Raw genomic sequence first — 22,226 nt, forward strand, 5'->3', positions numbered from 1 at the left:
GTTGCAAAGGCATGAATGCCCCAGGCAGGAAGTTATATACTTTTTGATAGGCACTGTGGAACCAATGAAAAAAAAAAAATGTTTTTTCCCTGAGCCTGGGGTTAAGTGACTTGCCCAGAGTCATTCAGCTAGGAGGTGTTAAGTGTCTGAGACCACATTTGAACTCGGGTCCTCCTGGATTCAGGGCTGGTGCTCTATCCACTGCGCCACCTAGCTGCCCCACCAATGAAAATTTTTGAAGGTGATCATAGTGTTATATTAGGAAGATTACTTGGATATCAGTGTATAAGAAGGACTGAAAAGAGATAGATTGGATTCAGGAAGATTAATTATCAGAAGATAGCATTGTTGTTGTTTTTTTAATTTCATCTTATTTAACATTTTCTATTGACATAATTGATTTTTGTAATTGACTTTATTTTCTTTTATATCTCTCCCTCTCTTCACTCCCTAAAAAGCAATTTTTTTTTTAGCTATTCTTATAAAAAAGAAGAAAACAAAGGAGGAGAGGACTCAAAAAAACTTGCCACAACAGCCACTAAGTCTGACAATATTGCATTGTTCCATGCCTGTATTCCCTGACCTCTTCAAAAAAAAGGAGAGAAGTGCATTTTCATATGTCTTCTTGGTGATCATTGTAATTACGCAGCATTCAGTTAAATTTTTTTCTTTCCATTTGTATTGTTGTAGTCACTGTGTTATATATCATAGATGTGGCTGAGGGAAAATGTTTAACCACATCACAAAAGATAAAGCAGTATTCATTTTGATTATGTGGGGCTGAAAAGCTTTTGCACAAACTATTTTAGTTCAGCTAAAATTTGAAAAGAAGCTGTGGATTGTGGGGGAAATTTTTACATCGGTTATCTATTAATATCCAAACTGTACTCAAATGGGGCATGATACCATGCATATACTTTGACCAGGTAATACCATTGAGTCTGTATCCCAAAGAGATTTTTTTAAAGAAAAGAACCTATATGTTCAAAAACATTTACAGAATTCTTTGTGGTAACAAAGAAATTAGAAATTAAAGGGATACCTATCAATTGGTAATGGCAGAACAAGTTGTAGAATATGATCATGATAGAATACTATTTTGCTATAAGAAATGATGAGCAGATTGCTTTCAGAATAATGTGGGAAGACTAACAAGAACTAATACAAAGTGAAATATGCAGGACCAGAACAACATTGTACAAAATAACAATATTGTATGATGATCAACTGTGAATGACTTAGCTATTCTGAGCTGTAAAGTTGATCCACAATAATGCCAAAGGGCTTATGAAAAATGCTATCTACCTCCAGAGAAAGAACTGATGGAATTTGAATGAATATTGAAGCGTACTTTTAAAATTTTCTTTATTTTTCTTAAGTTCTTTTGTGTATGTGATTTCTTTTGCAATTTGGCTGATATGGAAATATGTTTTGCATTATTGTACATAAATTGTCTGTGTCATATTGTTTACCTTCCCACATGAATCATTTTATCATAATAATCACTAAATCATTAACATTAAATCTTCCTAAAACAGGGGGGTCGGACATACTAGTATCATTGCCACATTAAATACTTCTAATTTTTAGTTTAATGGTAGTAGTTTAGTGAATACAATACTATAAATTGGTTCTTCCAGATTTAATATTAGATAAGCATTTTTGTATAATGTTAAGATTATTTCAGTAATTTTGGTATTATCCTAAATTTGGACTTTAACATTTATATATAAGTTGAATTGTTCCTAAAACAAATGTTTGTTAATTACTAGAATCTGAACTAACTCAGGGCTCCTTAAAATTTTTCCACTTGTGATCCCTTTTCACTCCAGAAATTTTTATATGACCCTGGGTATATAAGTATATAAAATAGGTGTACAACCCAAACATGTACTAATAACAAATCATAATTTTGTGATTCCCCTACAATCAATTATGAGACCCTATTTGGGATTGCAGGTTACAATTTAAGAAGCTGGAGGTTAAATAATAGCTGGAAAGATGTGGAGAATTAGAGAAGGCTCCATGGAAAGAACCTTCCCTACTTTTAAGTATTTAAATTTAAATTAAATTAAATTTAAGTATTAGGAAAATAGTTAAACAGAATTTTAACAGATGATTTTTTAAAATGATAATCTTGACAAATCATCATTAACAAAACAGTGAGTTTTTTTTTTTTCAAAATTGATAAATGTCATGTTTAACAATTATTATGGTACCATATTCAGCATAGCCTGGTACTTCTTAGGATAACATAGTCCCTAAATATGGCTGGTTTTCTACCAGGCTTTTTTCCCCCAGAGTACTTCAGATTTATGAGTCACTTGTTCTATTAGCATTTAATACCACAGAGCGTGGCAACATAAGATAACTGAACCACATATCAGTAAAAGGAAAATGTGACAGCACATTTCATAAGCATGTAACTTGTATGTATAAACTAAAAGGGACTTTATTGATGGTCAGGAAGCTGAGGCACAGAGAGGCAAAATGACTTGCCTGAGATCATACAACTCTAAAACAGTTAGAAAGCCAGGAGGTGAATTTAAGCCTTCAGAATCCAATAAAGTTTTTTTTGCCATTACACTGTGTAATCATCTGCATTTTCCATTGGAATACAGATGCAATTCTATTCCAAAGAATACTACCTAGCATAAACATTTAGAAATCATGATATTTGGTCTAGATCCCAGAAGCAATATTACCGTGAAGTTCTAACATTTTTATTACACGTTATCATATTGTTGTTGTTGTAGTACACATTAATGTGATACACATTAATACTATCAACTTTTCTTCCTGTTTTTTTTTTTAATAAATGAAGATCAATTTTAAGTGTTTTGTTTTTCTGCTTGTGCATATATTTGAATTATATTGTACAGGTTTCATCATTGTGTTTGCTCTTCATTAAATTCATTGCCACAAAATAGTAAAGGGAAATTATTATTCTGTGCACAGTTTACATTTTCATCCCGAAATGTTCAGAAGGTTCAATTCAAAAACTACCTGTCATCCAGATCTACATTTTAATGATATTAAAGCTTAACCTAAAAGAAAGGCTTGATATTGTAAATAAGACTTTTTGAAGTGCGAATGTCATTGTATTCTTATGGAAAAAAAACTGCATCACCATTTTCGACCTTTTTTTCCTTCCCCCCAATTATAGTGCAATGTTTCAGAATGAAAGTGTGTATGTATCAGCAGTCTGTCAGAAAATAGAGATGACATATAAAGAGAACTTGCTTGCAAAATTCCGTCTTAAGTCAGTGGATGAATATAACAGCTGTCTTAGAAGGGAAAAGGATGTCTTCACTGGTAGAGTGGTAAGATTGAGTATGAGCCATTTTATGTCCAACAACAGGTGCACTAGAACTTGGGTCATGGCTTACTATTTTATAGGAGAGATCTTCAGATGTAAAGTACTTCTGTTTGAGATTATGTCTGAGTAGAATATGAATAAAGATATAATGGCTATACTACAAAAAGGGCCCATTACCTATGTTTGATTTGGAGTTTAGAAGAAACAGGGTAGAAGAATAACATTTAGGTCCAGTTCTGAAGTTAAATATATCTTGTATTCTTAGCAATTCAGTTAACAAAAACTCTTGGTTTTGCTTCTATAAAGTAGAAATAAGATATAGTATTTACATGGCCAACTTGACCAGTTTGTGAAGAAAATACTTTGTAAGTTATGAAATACTTTAGAAATGTTAGTTGTTATTTTGATGAGTTATTTTCTGGTATTTCATGCAATATTAAAGCTCTGCCTCTTAGAAGAGCAATACAGGCTATTACGTGTCAAATATTTCATAGATAGAAGCTTTCTGAGAGTTAACTGACTGGCATGTTCTTGGAGGAGAACTGTTCATTGAAATCACATCTAATTGCTTATGTCACTCTATGAATGCTGGTATTGTTTATAGTTGCTATAGTAAATATATTATTCCAGACTATAAGACATTAAAACTTTTGGTCTCTGAAACAGTATGCCTACCCATTCAGTTTAAGAAGAATTAAAAAGATTATAGAGAAATTATAGGATAGCCTATTTTCAGCTATATCAGTCTCTTTCCTCTTATCACATATTCTGCAGTTCCTCACTCTTAGAAGTGTTTAAACTTGCATACAGATTAGAATTCTTTTCATATTGAATTTTGCTATAAATTGAAACTTCATTTCTTGATCTCATGTATATCATATAGAAACCTTTGAAGGGAATATAAAAATTAAGCAAACAGGAACTGGAAAAAATTTAAAACGTGTATAGTGTCATTAAACTTGACTCTATTTTATTGAATTTTTTGTTACTTGGGGAGTAGTTCAGTTTAAACTATCCTGATGAATAAGATGAAAACTAGATAATGCATTATTGAAATCGTTAGCCCTGAAGAAATGAACATTATTCTTAGATGGAGTTTTTGTTCTGTGGATTTTGTTTTGAACAATAATTTCCTCCTCTTTTGGTTTTAATATTTCTTTTTTAAAATTAAGCTTAAATTTTATCATTTGAACATGAACATTATAGAATTTTAAGGTTAGACTTATTCATTCATCAACCATTTATTAGTCACCTACCTTGCAGAATAATACGCTACTACATAGTGAGACAGAGAAATAATTAACACATGTTTTCCTGACTTTACAGAATTCAAACTTGGTGGGGGGAAGGGGAAGACATGACTGTATACATCATAATAGGTCTCTTTCAGATATTTGGAAAATCTTTGCACAAGGATTATTTTGTTTGGTCCTAGAGAACAAAACAAGGAGGAATATGCAGAAGTTGCAGAAAAGTAGATTTCAGCTTAATAGAAGAATAAAGTTTTCTGATAATCAGAGGTAACCAAAAGTAAAATGGATTGTCTTTGGAGGTATTAAAGCCCCTTTCACAAATAGTTTTCAAACACTTCTTGGAATGTTCTGGAGGAATTCTTACTTAAATGTGGGCAAGATGGCTTCTGAGAAACCTTCCAATTCTGAGAGCTGTGAAATCTCTACTATGTCATATTATGTAGCAAATAAATGTATAATAAATGAGTATGAAGTATTGAATGGTGCTTTAATAAGAAATAATAATATAATAGTTATTTCAAAATTTTTGTCTCGTTACCTTCTAATATGCTTTTTGAGAAAGTATGCATACCATTCACCATCTATGTGCATAAATGTAAGATTTTTGTTTGATAATTTTTCATCTTTGTTCTCCCAGAACAATACCTTCAAATAGTAAACCCATAATAAATATTTATTGAATTTAATTGAATGTTCAGATTAAAGAATACTATAAGATTTTAACAATTAGCTGGGCTAACCTTATCATTTTTTAGAAGGGAAAACTGGAATCTCAGAGAAATTCAGTGATTTGTCCAAGATACAACTAAGTAGTAGTGACAAATGTGGGACTTAAATTTCCTGATGGCATAGATACTGCTTATGGCAACAGCAGTATTGTACATTGTAACATTCTGTCTTAGAAGTAAAACTATAGAAATGGTGTGTGCTATAAACTGAGTTCATATATAAATAACTATAATATTTTAAAAATAAATTTTTATTGATAATTTTTGCCTTGACATCACCAGAATTTCCCTGTATATCTGCTCTCTCTCAGAGAATTATCTATAACAAAAATTAAAAAGGGAAAAAAATAACAAATATCAAAAAAGTCTGATATTATATACAATTTGTTATATACTTTTACTCTCCTTCTATGCAAAGAATTGGATGAAGTGCCTTATATCTTTTCTTTTGGACTGATAAGATTCTTTAGTTTGACTTGTGGTGTATCTTTCCATGTTTATAATTGTAATAATTGTAGATTTTCTCAATTATTTCAGTTCATTTGAGTCTTCTATACTTGGCTATATATGTCATATTCATTGTTTCCTACAACACAGAAATATTCCATACCTTTAAAAAGTTATCTTAACTATATAGTATTGCTTAAATGGCTTCATATTTGTATCTCAAAGTTTTGTTTATTGTTTAAAATCACATCACTGTCATTTTCCAATGCCTCTTGTTCCCCCATAGAGGCTTCTCTTGTAATAAATTAAGTATAATTAAAAACAGCAGATTAATTGTCTCCAACTGAAAATATATCTCATTCAATACCTGTTTCATATTCTGTAATTATGGCTTAATAATTGTGCTACAATTATATACCACATATCATATGTCACAGTGTATTCAACCATTTCGTAATCAATGGGAAACCCCCTTTCATTCTAGTACTTTGCAATTAAAAATATTTTTGTAAATCATATTAAGAACAGAAATATCCAGAACCACATGATTATTTCCACAGGTACAAAAAAATTTTGATTAAGGGTAACACAATGCTCAATATATTACAAAATGTAGACATAGAGGGAACTTTTTAATGTAACAAAAACTATTTAAAGCCAAAAGCAATCATTATATGCAGTGAGGATGTACTAGAAATTTTCCCAATAAATATGAAACCAGCATTTCTGTAATAAAGTAGAATGCCTTTTCTCTCTCCTCTTCTTTGGTATAGTTCTAGAAATGCTAGGTTTAACATTAAGGCTAATGAAATTAAAGACATAAAAATGAACAAAAAGGAGATAAAATTATTCCTATTTGCTTATGACATAATGGTTTATTTTTAAAATCCTAAAACATTTGCAGAAGATAAATGAGGCAATTTATGTTGCTAACAAAGTCCAAAAAGCAGTAGTTAAAAGGGCAATCTCAAAATAACTACAAGATGCCTAAAATATATATATTTTTAAAATGTTGAGACATATAAAATGTCTATAGATTCAGTTGCAAAGTACATTTTAAGAAAATAAAGAACAATTCAAATCTTATAGCTGGAACAATAATGCCAATATAACAAAAATGAAAATGCCACCAAAGGTAAAAGATTTTAGTGCTATATCAGTCAGGCTTTCAAAGGAATACTCTATAGAACTTGACAAGAATAATAACAGAATTAACTTGAGGATCAGATCTGAAATCTCAAGAGAAATAAGGGACAAATAAAGAAACATCTCAAACTATATTGCTACCATCATTATTGTATTGGTTTTTAATTTAATTGGTTTGATTAGTAGAATAGAATAGAAGAGGGAAAAATTAGAAATAATGAAACTTAACCTCAGATTTAATAAACTCCAAACACAGATTGCATAGAGAAGAACTCCCTATTAAAAGAAAACTGAAAAAATTCTGACAAAAATTAGGCTTAAATTTACATATTGTATAATAAAATTGAAATAGGGTATATGACTTTAACATTAAAGATCACACCATTTAAAAAAATAAAAAGAAGCAGACCATCTGCCTTTTACAACTGAAAATAAAAAATGGATTCTTAATCAAACAAGAGATATAGATGATTGATTAGAAAAGGTAAAATAAGCTAATTTTGATTACATGAAACTGAAAATCTTTTGTACAAATAAAATCAGTACATCTAGAATAGGAGAAGACTCTACTACTGGGTTATACCTCAAGGAAGTCATTAATAAAAAGAAAGTCCTCTTACCTATCAAAATATTTATAGTTCTTTTTGTAAATTAGAAACAATATTTAGATTCCCATCAATTGATAAATGGCTAAACTAATTGCAATATATTAATGTAATGGAATACTACTGTATTGTAATAAATAAGTGCAAGTAAACATGAAAAGATTTACAGGATGTGTTACAGAACCAAAAAATATATACATAATTACTATAGCAGTGTAAATGGAAAAAATACAAAAAAATCAAAATTGAATATTGCAAAATTACAAGGAACAAACAAAGAAAGATACAAGAGGATACCTTTACCTATTCCTTGGCAAAAGGTAGTAAATAATTGAGTACAGAATATTTTCAATCAATTTGTATGCATCTTTGTATTAAAAATATCATGCATACATAACATTTATATATGGGATGATAAGGTAAAAGGATTCTGAGAGAAATTCTGGTGATAGGTTTATTTTTTTTAAGGTTAAATGATAGCCTTATTATATATTTAAAAGAAATAGCAAATTGTACATAATAGATTTGCAATTTCATATGCAAGCATCTTTTTAAAAAATTCTACTTTATTACAGAAATGCTGGTTTCATTCCATATATTAAAAATAAAACAAAAAATAATTTTAAAAACCCCAGGAAAATGGGTAGAAGTCCCAAAGAGGCATATATCAAGGTGATGTCAGGAAGAACTTCCTAACAATTAGAACTGTCCAGAAGTGGATTGGGCTTGACTGCCTTGGTGAGTTCCCTCTTCTTGGAGAAGTCTTTGTCTAAAGAGTTTAGTGAACTACTTATTGAGTATGTTATTGTTGAGTTTCCTTTTGTGTGTGAGTTTGTTTAGGTAGGCACTGAGGTCCAGACCTTCCCTCTCCAAATTTCTGCAATTCTGTGATTCTGACATTTATTACTTGTGTGATAAAGGGCAAGTCACTTAACGTTTTTAAATCTGTTTCGTCATTTATAAGATGGAGATAACAGTGGCACTTCTTTATTAAATAATCCTCACATGGATTTGTGATCTCAAGAGTTCTTCCTATTAATGCATATCATCATTTATCTTCGCTCTTATTCTGGTGATGGTTTTTTTAAAAAATCCTAAAAGATATCAATAAGATTTTTTTTTTGTGTATATGATACCTACCATTCTCTTACCTTTGATATTTTCATAGCTTGCTTTCTTGGTCATTTGTGAAACTACCAATATCTGAATGAAATTTTGCTTATTAATTACTGGAAGTACTATTATAGCAGTTGTGATTCTTAGAAAGTTCTCAAAGGTAGAATGATTAAATTTGAAATTTTTCTTTTACAGGCATGGTTCGTGGAGGGAACCTGTCAACCCTTACTATGTCAATTCTGGTTATGCCCTTGCACCAGCCACCAGTGCTAATGATAGTGAACAGCAGAGTATGTCCAGTGATGCCGACACAATGTCCCTCACTGATAGCAGTGTGTAAGTCATTTTAATTTCTTTTGTAAATGAGACATCATCAAAATTCTTATTAAAGTACTGCATGGCTCCCTTTTGCATGACTCAATTTATTTACTCAGTTATTTTTTTACCATATTTTTATATTGATGTCATATGTGTGTGTGTGAACATCTTCCATTTGATTAATGGAGAGTCAGATTTAAATTCATTCATTTGATATTTCCCATTATATGAGCCTTTTTTAGCTACACTTTGATCTAGTAACTACACGATAGTGTATTTTCAACATTTGTTGTTCACTATGAAGTTTCAAGATAAGTCCTTACATTTTATTAGAAATTACTGACATTTCAGAACATAAGTCTAAAGGGTCCCAGTCTACTAAATACAAAACTAAATAGTTACCTAAAGAATTAACCTAAATCAGACTCCCTCCTACTGATCAGATTGCTTTACCAACTTATCCTGTACTCTAAATTTCCTTTATTTTGAAGGAAATTTATTTGGTAATAAAAGTCTTCTTGATGAACCTCTTAACACTCTATAGAAAGGAAACATTTTAATAAATAGTAACATTCAAAAAAAGATAAAATTGTTTCCTGAAATTCCTACATTACTGGGATCCCACAACAGATTTCTTCCAAGATCAGAGATTGCATGCAGGTCTAAAAATGCCAAGGGCATGACATGGCATAGCAGGTTGGGCACTAGAGTGGAGTCAGGAAGGTGCCAGCCCTTCCCGGCCAAGTGACATTGGGCAAGACTTTTAAACTGTCTACCTCTATTTCTTGCTCTGTAAAATGGGCGTAATAATACCAACTCCCAAAATTGTCATAAGGATGAATTAAGAGCATATTTGTAGGGTGTTTTACAAATCTTAATGAACTATATAAATGTGAAGTGTAAAAAAAATTTACTCATATTCAAGAGAAGTATGCTATATCTTTACTTCTCATTAAAGTTAAAGATCAGTTTCATTAATTGGGCACAGTATTTGGCCATGAGTCTTAAAGGGAATATGGCTATTCCATCCAGTCAGACTATTCTTTTCACATTGTCTTTCCAAACATGGTTTCCTCAATGAAATTTGTATATGTGTAATCATGTGTATAATAAACATAAAAAACTTGGTGACTAAGTTTATTTAAGAATCTTTATTAAGTTATTTGAAAACATTAGTCCTAAGTGGTTTCTACCCGTTTTAAACTTTCCATCATTTGTTTCTTTTTACTATCCCTATTCCATGCTAAATGCTATCGCTTTCTCCATTTTTCCATGCTCTTGTCCCCCTCCCCCCTTCAGCTGCTTTGTATGGTTCTGTTGCTTTGATCATCTTATTTTCAGCAGTAGCTAAAAAAAGATCAAGCCAGTAGAATAGGGGTTGCTAAAGGGAAAGGGCATTCTTTGCTCATTTGACCACATAACTTTTATTATGATTTGGCTCAAAGGAAGAAAATACTTTTTTTTTTTTTTAAGACATATTCATGGTGGCTTTTTAAATGCAGACTAGAAAAAACAGCCAACTTCTTCTCTGAGTAAATGCAGGAGCTAGCAATAGATAATATTTCCAGCTCCAGAATCCCAGAGTATTTTCTCTTCTACTTAATAATAAGCACAGATATAGAATGACAGTCTGGGTTTTAGTTACAAAGTTCAAACTTTTTAAAAAGAGGACCAAATATTTTGTTGTTGTTTTATCCCAAGTTCAGATGCCAATTCCTTAAAATGCCTGGATTTTATTTTATATTATTAAAAGGCAAATGCCAGATAAATACTGATACATCAGAATCACAGAATCCAAGTAAAATAATACATCAAAATCTTTGTTGAGGGAAAGAAAGGGGAGTATGATTTGATAAATAATAGACAGATTCATATAGATAGTTGTTAGAATAATTGATTTTTTTAAGAACAAGATAAACTAGTCCAATCTACTTATTTCACTGACAAGGAAATTGAATCCCAGACAAGGGGAAGTGACTTCTCTAGATCACATTGCTAACTAACATCAGATTTAATATTTAAGATCCAGTTCTTCTGATTCCCAGTGTAGAGTTCCTTCTACTTTGCTACAACTTTGTTAGCTCAATTTTTCTTTTTAACTATGTGGAAATGATTGGAATATTTAAAGCAAAAGGACATTTTTTCCTCCTCCCTCTTTTACAGACCTGTCAAATAAACTAGTCCAGCATTCTGCTGAGGCTAACCTGTTTAATGTCTCTTCAAGAGAGTTAATGTTGATAATGCTATTAAAAAGTTTCAGCTTCAATTCTTAATTGAGGTTAATAACTAATTTCCTTATAGAAGATTGATAGTTTCTATAGAAGTAGAACTGTTTCACAAAATGAATCTTACAATGATTTTTAGGTCAGTATCATTTCATGATATTTATTGATATATTTCTAATGAAAAATCAGTTGAGCCCATAATTGAACAAAAGATGAAGAGATTGGACTGACTTAAATGTGAGAAATTATTCAGGGCTTTCAATATTTCAAGTTTTTCACTGCCACAAATCTGTCTTTATAACATCGATGTTTTGCTAATACTATATGATAGTAATCATGATAACACCATAACCATAGAAGAATTAACCTACAAGTTAGCTGAAAGAGCTTCAAGAAGTGGCATTAAATAGTTAAGAAATGTAAATTATTTAGTCTTCTAACAAGAAAGTGAACAACATATAGTCAATTTGAAGGCTATGTTGAAGGGAACTCCAAAGATTCTTCCCTCCCTCTCTTCCTTCCTTCTTCCCCCCCCCCCCCCTTCTGTTAGTCCTCTGGACACATCTTTCATGGAATATTGGTGGGGAAACATGAACAATAATTTCTCTGAATGAAAAGGTATAGAAAAATTTTAGCCTTCATTGTTAGGAGTGCAATATCCATGAAATCATATATAAATACACTAAAAAGTAATAAAAGGGTTTGTGTCATTTACTAGTTAGCTTATTCATTGGACCATGTATTAGAAGAATGTTCTGTTCTTCAGCGGATTATTTTAATCATCTTCTAATTCATCTGTCAGTGCAGTGGATAGAATACTGCATCTGGAAACAGTAAAACTTAAATCCAACCTCAAACACTTATAAGCTGTGTAACTTTAGGGAAATTTCTTAAACTCTGTTGCCTCAGTTTCTTCAACTGTCCAACAGAAATAACAATAGCACCTACCTTCCAAGTTTGTTGGGAGGATCCAGTGAGATAATATGTGTAAAGCTCTCATCATCACTTTAATACTATTTGTACTGAAGTGATAGAAAGCAAATTTATCCCAATTCTCAGTAAGAAACATTTTTACTTCTATCTAGAACAGGGGTTCTCAAACTACGGTGCATGGGCCAGATGAGGCCTGCTTAGGACGTTTATGCGGCCACCGGGTTATGGCAAATGGGCTGAGGGGCGGAGACAGAGTGTGAAGTTTTGTTTTTACTATAGTCCAGTCCTCCAACAGTCTGAGAGACAGGGAACTGGCCCCCTATTTAAAAAGTTTGAGGACCACGGATCTAGAATCTCTTTATTTTCTGGGGCTCTGAGGTTTAATTTTTGGTATATTTATAAGAAGTATATGAAAAATGTAGAAGCTTATCTCCAAGTGATGATCAAGAGTGACTGGGTTTTTTTTCTCTCTGCATTCAAATAATTTTATTTATTGCAAATATTAAAGGTCATTTAGGAGTAATTTTTGCCCTCTCTAACATTTCTTCATTTTATCTATGTCAGTATAGTATAGGAATAGAAAAAACAATTAGTAAGCTGTATAACTTTGGTTATGCCTCTCTAGATTTATATTTAAATAGTTATTACTTTTATAATCTGTCTCACCAGAATATTAATGAGGATCACATAGTCCAGGGGTTCTCAAACTATGACCCGCAGGCCAGATGCAGCCTGCTGAGGATGTTTATGCAGCCCGCCGGGTTATGGCAAATGGGCTGAGGGGCGGAAACAGAGTGAGGTTTTGTTTTTAGTCCGGCCCTCCCACAGTCTGAGGGACAGTGAACTGGCCCCCTCCTTAAAAAGTTTAAGGACCACTGACATAGACTATCTACCCAAATGGAAAACCACACTGGAACCCTCCTACCTTCCATCCAATTTGGATCACATAAAATCTGAACACAGACAATAATTGTTATTTTAATATCATCAGACACAGCTTTACCCTTACTGATCTTCCTATGAACACCAAAAGCAATAACAACAATTTCCTCATTAATCCCTACATACACACATACACTAGAAGAATCTCAGCCAAATACTCCTATTGGCATTGCAAACTTGAAATGACTGTCTTGCATACCCATTCTTATTCTGGTCTCTTATTGGTTTCACTGAAAAGTTTTAATGCAAGAGTGGCTTTCATCCCTAGTGAAAATATTTGGGTTAAGTGGTAGGAAGAGATCATAGGAATAATTTTACCACTGGTAGGAGTATGCACTTTGCTCCTTGATTTGAAATCCATTTCCTACTTAAAGATAGAAATAGTTGATCCCAGAATTTCTGCTTGCAATTGCAGAATTGGGTTTCACAGAGTTCATTTTTAAATGTCACAAAGCTAAAAAAGTAGTCTTGGTAGTGGATGCCTCAGAGTAGTTGTTTTCCAAGTTTGGTAACCAAATTAGCTAAGCTATCCTAGGAAAAGAATGAGAGAGAGAGAGGTAGGATAACTGGAAAAGGTATGGCAGCAAAGAGAAGATAAGGTAGAGTTAACCATCTATATTAACTTCTTTCTTAACTTCTAAAAATCTGTTTAAATTCTTGGGTTTGAATAGACTCATTTCCAAAATAGAGTAGGAGTGAATAGCTACTTTTCATTATATACATAATATACCACATACTTAAGGAATGCAGTCTGTATTCAGAACACCATTATATCATTATTGAGAAGCAATATTTTGTAATAATAATAATAATAATAAATATTTGCTTGCAGTTCCAAAGACTTGGTTTCAAGTCCTAGCTCTATTATTTTATTTGTTGTGAGCCTGTGGACAAAAATTTAACACCACTGGTTTAAATAACACACTACATATTTCATAGGATTTTGAGGAAAATGTTTTGTAAACTGTGAAATATTGTAGTATTAACTATTCCCTGGTATCTTCTTAATTTTTTCTTATTGCATAAGAACTTAAGTGAAAAAGAAAGGAAGCTAAAAGATAGCATCTGAAGGACATCAAATTATTCAGTGGAGTTTTCAGTGAACATGTTTCCAACTTTTTCAGATTTGTTGTTATTAAAGATAACTAAAAGAAAGTTACTTAAAAAGTTTGAAGAACTTTGTGTTACATTAGTTTCATTTCTTCTTTCCTGCCCCCAGTTTAGTGGGGATAAAATTAAAGTGCTTATCTTTGAGTTTGCTTTCTCTGGTTGAATTGGCATTGAGCTTTGAATGAAGGAATGTTCCAAGTTCAGAGGTGGCACTAGGGAATCTAGTTAAAGTCACATCAAAGGGAGCTCAGCAGGGCTGAACATGTGTTTTGAAGCTGAATAGATTAGAGGCCATTATCAGTCTTTTACTACTGTGCTCTGAATAAAAGTCTGCTCTTTCCACCCAGACTGAAGGTACAGAGAATGTATTATTTTAAAAAAGAAAGAAAGAATAGCAGCACCCTAGCTGCCAATGAAAGCTACTTTTCCAATAAATATCCAATTGGCCCAAATATACAAATTGCCTCTTTTGGTTCACTTCCAGCCTGTATATGTTAGAAACTGCATTTTTATTTGATAACTCTAATAAATGAAATAATTCTTGAAAATTGTAAAAATTTAAAAATTTAAATTCCATTTCATTGACCATTGTTATCATACATTCAGTAGGAATTATTGTTGTGCTTTTATATTGCATTAATTTTTTATTTTAAATAACAACTTTTGGCAAGAAATAATATTACCTTAGTAGCCAAAGATGTCCTCGGTTCAGTCATTTTTCAGTCATGTCCAACTCTTCATGACCTCATTTTGGGTATTCTTGGCAAAAATACTGGAGTTGCCAATTCCTTCTTCAGTTTATTTTACAAATCAAGGAAACTGAGGCAAACAGAATAAAGGGACTTGCCCAGAGTCCCACAGCTAGTCCTTGTCAGAGGATAGGTTTGAACTTGGATCTTCCTGATTCTAATCCTGGAAGTCTATTTGCCCCCAAATCCTCCAAGCTTTCTATTATTCTAATGACTTTTTAATAATTAATAACAGTTCAAAATTCATGCTTTGCAAAGTGGTTTTTTTTTTTTGTTTTGTTTTGTTTTGTTTTTTACAATACCCTGTGAGGTTTGTAATTCATATTTTGTCCTAATTTTATAGATTAAAAAACATGTGATTCAGGGTTATAAGCACCTTCAGGATCAGTCACAAAGCTAGTAAGTTACTGAAGAAGACATTCAAGCTAGTTGGTCTTCACTGCTATTTCTGTTTCTACCACTTTTTGATAACTTGTTCAGTCTACCCCTTTGAGTTAATACATGGAGATTTATTTTGCTTATATTCTATCACTAGGAGAAATATCCTTCAGACCTTAAGGCACCATATAAATGACATTCTTTTTGTCATTATTATTCAGAATCTTATAAGGCTTATTCTTTTTTACCAGGTAGGTATTCCTACAGTGTTTTATTAATCTCTTGTTATTAACCATATCTTTTCCTAGAAATGCAATTTTGCTCTTATATTTAAAGCTCTAACCATTTGAAATTGTCTATAGACAGAGCTTCTTCCCACCACTCCACCATCCACTGTCCCTGACCTCTGCCTTGGAAAGAAAAATTGCATATTGAAAAAAATAAATACTGGCAGAATTTCTCTAGAAAGACAAAATGCACCTGAATGACACTGTAAGCATTGTGCAGTGATGATTTAGTAACTGATTTAAACAGCATTTCAAATATAGTGTTCTTTTATTCTTTAAATAGTTTTAGAAACAATTTTCAGATTGTATTAATTCTGAGAAGGCCCTGTATTGGGCTTATGCATCTTATTTATCAATCTGTTTATTTTTTAAAATGTGATATAGCCAGTTTTGGTAAGCCTTTCATTGGCAGTGTGAAATCCTTTCACCATATTCTCTAAATGTTGCTTCTTAAATACTGGCATTGCTTCATCGACAGTTTTGTGTATAGTTGTGCAGATTAAATTACCTTATATGTTTCACAAAAAGAAAAACTTCATTAGTAGGAATTTCTGTTAGAAAATTTTCAATGGAATTTAGATGAGTTTTGTATACAATATCAAAATTCCATCTTATGATATCATTTGGTTTCCTGTATTAATTTTCTATTTAAATTTATGCTTTAGTTTTCAAAATCTCTTTAATGTCCAGCCCATTTAAATGACTTCATTTTTTTTTAATTTGTCATTTTTTTATATTTTCTTTTCTTTTTTTTTTTATAGCTTTTTATTGATAGAACATATGCATTGGTAATTTTTCAACATTGTTCCTTGCACTCACTTCTGTTCCAACTTTTCCCTTCCCTCCCTCCATCCCCTCTCCTAGATGGCAGGCAGTTTCATACATGTTAAAATATATCTTAAATAAAATATATGTGTACAGATCCGTACAGTTCTCTTGTTGCACAAAAAAAATCAGATTCAGAAGGTAAAAATAACCTGGGAAGAAAAATTAAAATGCAAGTAGTTTACATTCAATTCCAAGTGTTCTTTCTCTGGGTATACCTGATTATGTCCATCATTGATCAATTGGAACTGAATTGGATCTTCTCTAAATGATCTCATTTCTACACATCTTTCATGATTTCTTTTTTCTTTTGTCTGATAGATTTTTATCAATATCTTTTCTTTTTACATTGCCTGGATGTGAAACCCATAAACCTCTCTGTCTTTGATAGACATTCATTATTAGGCCAAAGAATTTTAAGGGGGGCAGGAAGAGATCAACAAGATTAATAAATACATTAAAATAATCTGAAATATAAGTGGTATTCCACAGTGTGAATCCAGGCCTTTGCAAAGGAGCCAGAAAACAGATCTTATATCTCTTTTTTGTGGACATATTTGTTCTTTATAATTTTATATCATTCACGTTCAGTTGTTTTGTGGTTGTACTTTTGGTTTATGTTATAGTTATATATTATTTTCTTGATTCTACCTATTTCACTTTACATCAGTTCATGTTAGTTTTTCTATATTTCTCTTCATTCTTACAAAAAATTTGTATGGCTGTTGATTGTTACTACCAGAGATAGCGGGGCTGGACCCCCAGGCCCTCAGAGTGGGATTCTGTCTGCTTCCTAGCACCAGCTGGAGATGAAGTGAAAGAAGCTGCTGGTGAGCTTGGAGCAGCGAGTCAAACAGATCATAGGTTTCCACGGGAGCAAGAGCACCACAGAAGAAGTGAACACAGAATCAAAGCAGTGTGACACTGATAAGCTGAACTCCCTCCCTGTTCCTTTACTTTCATATCAAGTGGTGTTAGGTAACTCATCATGGACCACCAGAGTGGGACCACAGAAATCAAAGGAATCCATTTGGTAGTTTAAAAAGATTCTTTAATCAATCTACTTGATGGTAACCTTGAACTCCATCATCAAAAAAAAGGGCATCTTATAACTGACACTAGCCAGAGAAACTCCCACTTAGAACAGTATCTTTGAATATTTGATGAAGCAATGAAGTTAGGAAAACAATTGATTAGTGAGAAATCTAGTCAAGAGAGTGGAAGTACAGGGGAAGAATTTTATGCTTTTCAAATTTTCAGATTGGTGGGATGTGCTCTTTTTATCCTTGGAGTTCAGGTTTTTGAATGCAAATATTCGTCCATATTTGATCCAAGTCTTATTTTGAAACTTGCATTTGTGGGATTATGTAAGTATTTCCCAAAGAGTGAAAAGAAAGTGAAGACAATAGTACTATTATTGTACTTTTTATTGTCTGTTACTTTAGCTGAGATTTTCCTGAGAAAGTAATCATTCATTCCATGGATATCTATAGCAAAATGGAAGATGTTTTCAGACTTTTTAATGTATTTTTTCACCTTAATCTTATGCCATGAACTGCTTGTTTTGGGGAACTCTGAAATTCCATGAAGTCTATAGAACCCAAAAGAATATCTTATTAAAGCTACTTTTCTGTTCTTTACTAGTCTAAGGGAAAGAAGCCAGTTTTTACTTTTATAATATTATTACTTGATAGGAGATGTAAAACCACTGGATTATGAACGGAATAGTAGGATCGGTCATAGTAGTCCTGAAATGAAAAATAGAGTAAAAATGCTATTCATTTATTCGTTTTACTCAATTAGAAGGTGTATCTGTTACCCTTGCCTACATTCCCCTCAGGTTGTACTCATATTTTTTTTTTTTTTTTGGCCCATATCATCATGACTAAAGTCTTTGTGCTCTTTGCAAAACTGTTAAACGTTGTTTTAGCCATCTCTAAGAACTGTTTCTGATATTTTGTTTTTCCTTCTCTTAAAATAAATGAATCCCTACTGAGCTTATATCCCATAGAGATATTAAAGAAGAGAAAGGAACCTGTATGTGCAAAAATGTTTCTGGCAGCCCTCTTCATAGTGGCTAGGAACTGGAAATTGAATGGATGCCCATCAATTGGAGAATGGCTAAATAAATTGTGGTACATGAATGTTATGGAACATTATTGTTCTGTAAGAAATGATCAGCAGGATGATTTCAGAGAGGACTGGAGAGACTTAGATGAACTGATGCTAAGTGAAATGAGCAGGACCAGGAGATCATTATATACTTCAACAACAATACTATATGATGATCAGTTCTGATGGAAATGGCTATCTTCAACAATGAGAGGATCCAAATCAGTTCCATTTGATTAGTAATGAACAGAACCAGCTATACCCAGCGAAAGCACACTGAGAAATGAGTGTGTACCACAACATAGCATTTACACTCTTTCTGTTATTGTTTGCTTACATTTTTGGTTTTTTCCCAGATTATTTTTACCTTCTTTCTAAATCCAATTTTTCTTGTGTAGCAAGACAACTGTATAAATATATATTCATATATTGTATTTAACATACACTTTAACATATTTAAAATGTATTGGGACTGCCTGCCATCTAGGGGAGGGAGGAGAGAGAAAGAGGGGAAAAGTTAGAACAGAAGTTTTTGCAAGGGTAAATGTTGAAAAATCACCCATGCATATGTTTTATCAATAAAAAGCTATAATAAAAAATAAATACATAAATGAGTCCCTCATATACATGAATTTTTAAAAAAGAATATTATTTCTTCACTAGGTTGTAAGAATAATTTCTTATAGCACATGATATTCCATAACATTCATGTGCCACAATATGTTCAGCCATTCCTTCCTCAATATAAAAGTCAAGGAGTATTTTTTGAAGTGCAAAAGATAAGGAAAAAGAGAGTCCTTGCCTGTAGGGAGCTAACATTCTAATGGGGGAAGACCATGCATAAAAAGGAACTAAAAATACAGGAGGAGGGAAGATATATCTTATACAAAGCATGAGATCAGATGCAGAGCTGGGAGAAGGATGAAAGAATGAAAGAATGAAAGGATGGCTAGCCTAAGGCCTCCCTCCCAAATGGAGGCTTTAGGAGGACTTCACCAATGTGAGAAAGTTACCTTGATGGACTAAAGGGTATGCTAGTGTGAAAGGCAATTTAAGACACATAGACAAAGCCTAGAGAATCCAGTCAGTGGACAATTGTCTACTTTGGTTCCAGTTCTGTGCTACCACAAAAGTGCTGCTATAAATATTTGGATATAAATGGAAACTTTTGTTTTGTCACTGACTTCCTTGGGATATATGCCTAGTAATATCATCTGATTTCTTTTTAACATATTTTTCATATTTCAGACTTGTATTACATATATATATCTTAACCTCTGTTCCTACTTTATAAAATCCTTAGACGCTATCTCTCAACAGCATACTTTACACAGAGACGTTTAATAAACTTGTGTTGAAAAGGGTGCTGAAGGTGACTCAATAGAGAAAATTAATCATTTTTGTACCCATATAGTCTGATTAATGTTTATCCTTGGCCTTGATTACTCTTAGATAGATGTGATATTCCTTCCAATGATAACAATTAAAATTTATCCACTGGTCTTCATCCACTGCACTTCTTATCAATGTCATTGTCCTGGAAGTTTGTCACAAGGAGTTCATTCAGTGTATCTAAGGGCAGGGAGTAGGGATAGAAGGTGGAGAAAAGTTACCCTCCTTTTTTTTTTTTTTTTTTTTTGATTGCAAGAATATGTGTGTGTATGTGTTGTGTGTGTGTTTGTGACACACACACAGTTCTTTGATGACATCCTTTATTCTGTTTCTTCCTCATAATTCCTTGTTTTTAATGTATTACAGCCATCTCATGCCCAATACATGCTTCTCTATTGCCCCTTAAATGTTTTATCATTTAAAAATCTTTATTGATAGATTTTGTTTTTATAGACCTAATTTCCCAATATATTCTTCCTCCTTTCCTTCAGAGTAACCTTTTATATTAAAGAATAGCAATATTACAGTAAAACAAATCTAATCTACACTTCAGTCAAGTCTGACAGTCTTTTTCTTATATTACCACAGAAATGGGCATCTGACCACTGCTTTTTGCTTTTTTTTTCCCCCCTATGGCCCACAAACTAAGAATAGTTTTTATGCTTATTAGTAAAGTTTTCAAATTTTTAGTTTTCAAATAGTACAAAAAGGGGCTTAAGGTACAGTGGGTATAGTTTGCCTTTCCCTATATGCATAGCCTTCACATCTGTAAATAACAAAGATTTATTCTTACATCTTCTTGAGACAGAATTTGAGCATTAAAATTTCACAGTATTCAGGATCCCTTGTTTAAAATTTTTTACTTTGTGATGGTCATTATGCCTATTGCTTGCCTTGTTTCCTTTAACATCATCATTTCATACAAATCTTCCTAAGTCTCATTGTATTCTTCATTTTGCTTATTTCTTGTTCTGTGCTGTAATATTTATGTACTATAATTTCATAAGCCATTTCCCCATTCAAATTGCACATACTTTGTTTCCCCTTCTTTCTTACTGCAAAAAAAAAATGCTATAGTTTATATATGGAACCATTCTTTACATTTTCTGGGTCCCTGTAACATATGTTTAATAGTTCTATCCCCAGATAAAAGGTATGAACATTCTAGTCAGTCATTTTCATAACATAATTCCTAATGCTTTCTAGATCAATTAATAGTTTTTTGGAAGATTTGGAATTTTATTACTTTGGAGACTTAAAGCCATACAGTATCCTCAGATTAAAAATTGAGGCCTTCATTTCAAGGACATTGGTGGAGTCATTTTTAAAACCTTATAATTTCTCAAAAGCTATTTAACCCATACTATCTTTCTGATGTTGATTTCTTCTAAACCCAATTCATTTTCCATTTGCAGATTTGGCCAAGATAAGTATATCCTATTGAGTGAGCTCTATAGTTTCTCTATCCATTTGTATATTATAGTGTGGACCAAAAAAAAAATTTTTTTTTCACTTATTTCTTCTTCTTTTTTTTTTTTTTTTTTTGCTGAGGGAATTAGGGTTAAGTGACTTGCCCAGGGTCACACAGGTAGGAATGTTAAGTGTCTGAGACCAGTTTTGAACTCAGGTCCTCTTGACTTCAGGGCTGGTGCTCTATCCACTGCGCCCCCTAGCTGCCCCCACTTATTTCTTCTTATGTGGAGAATTAGACCAAACTCTTAAGCATGATTATGGGGCTCATTCATGAGACTGGTTAATGTTTAAAGTTGTATTTGATTCAGTGAGAGCAACGTCATCTACTAATAAGGCTGCTGTAGGATGCCATTACCTATAGAGAATCTCCATGACCGGATTGAACACCTTTGGCAAGCATATATATTTCTTGTTTTTATACCTCACCCGATATTAATATCAAAGCAAAGCATCTTGTATAATATTGAATTTTGAATGGGAGTTCCTAGGAGTAGACCCCTTTTTGAAGGCAATCTTGTGTACTACTTTTAAATCAAATGTATTTTTCTTTTTTGGGGGGGAAGGGCAATCACAAAGCAGTAAGCATAGTGGGATTTTACTTTATATCAACTATGTTATTCTAATATTGTCTATTGTGAAATATCTCTTTGTAAAAACCAGCATCCTCTCTAATAATCTCATCAAGGCAGGCTTCCCTAGCCATATAGTTTATTCTCAAAATTGTTTTGAGGTAAACTGTAAAGTATCCTATAAATCTTACCTGATCTTATTATTTCTTGATCATTTCCATATATTGAATCACCATACATTGAATTTTGGTACATCCATCATTTTTTTTTAAATTTTTCTTAGCAAGGGCTTTTGTAGG

General features: G+C 32.4%; 1 protein-coding gene and 1 pseudogene across 2 annotated transcripts in view; both read left to right on the plus strand.

Moving 5' to 3' along the window:
• Window positions 1-22,226, plus strand: part of AXIN1 (axin 1) — a 146,654-nt gene that overhangs the window by 85,595 nt on the left and 38,833 nt on the right. For both annotated transcript variants that reach the window (XM_074279820.1, XM_074279819.1), the window contains exon 3: window positions 8,810-8,950. In XM_074279820.1, coding sequence (XP_074135921.1) covers window positions 8,810-8,950 — 141 coding nt within the window. The remainder of the gene's footprint in view (window positions 1-8,809; window positions 8,951-22,226) is intronic.
• On the plus strand, window positions 15,744-21,369 carry LOC141552223 (guided entry of tail-anchored proteins factor CAMLG pseudogene; annotated as a pseudogene).

Source organism: Sminthopsis crassicaudata, chromosome 1, assembly GCF_048593235.1.
Source record: "Sminthopsis crassicaudata isolate SCR6 chromosome 1, ASM4859323v1, whole genome shotgun sequence".
NCBI lineage: Eukaryota > Metazoa > Chordata > Mammalia > Dasyuromorphia > Dasyuridae > Sminthopsis > Sminthopsis crassicaudata.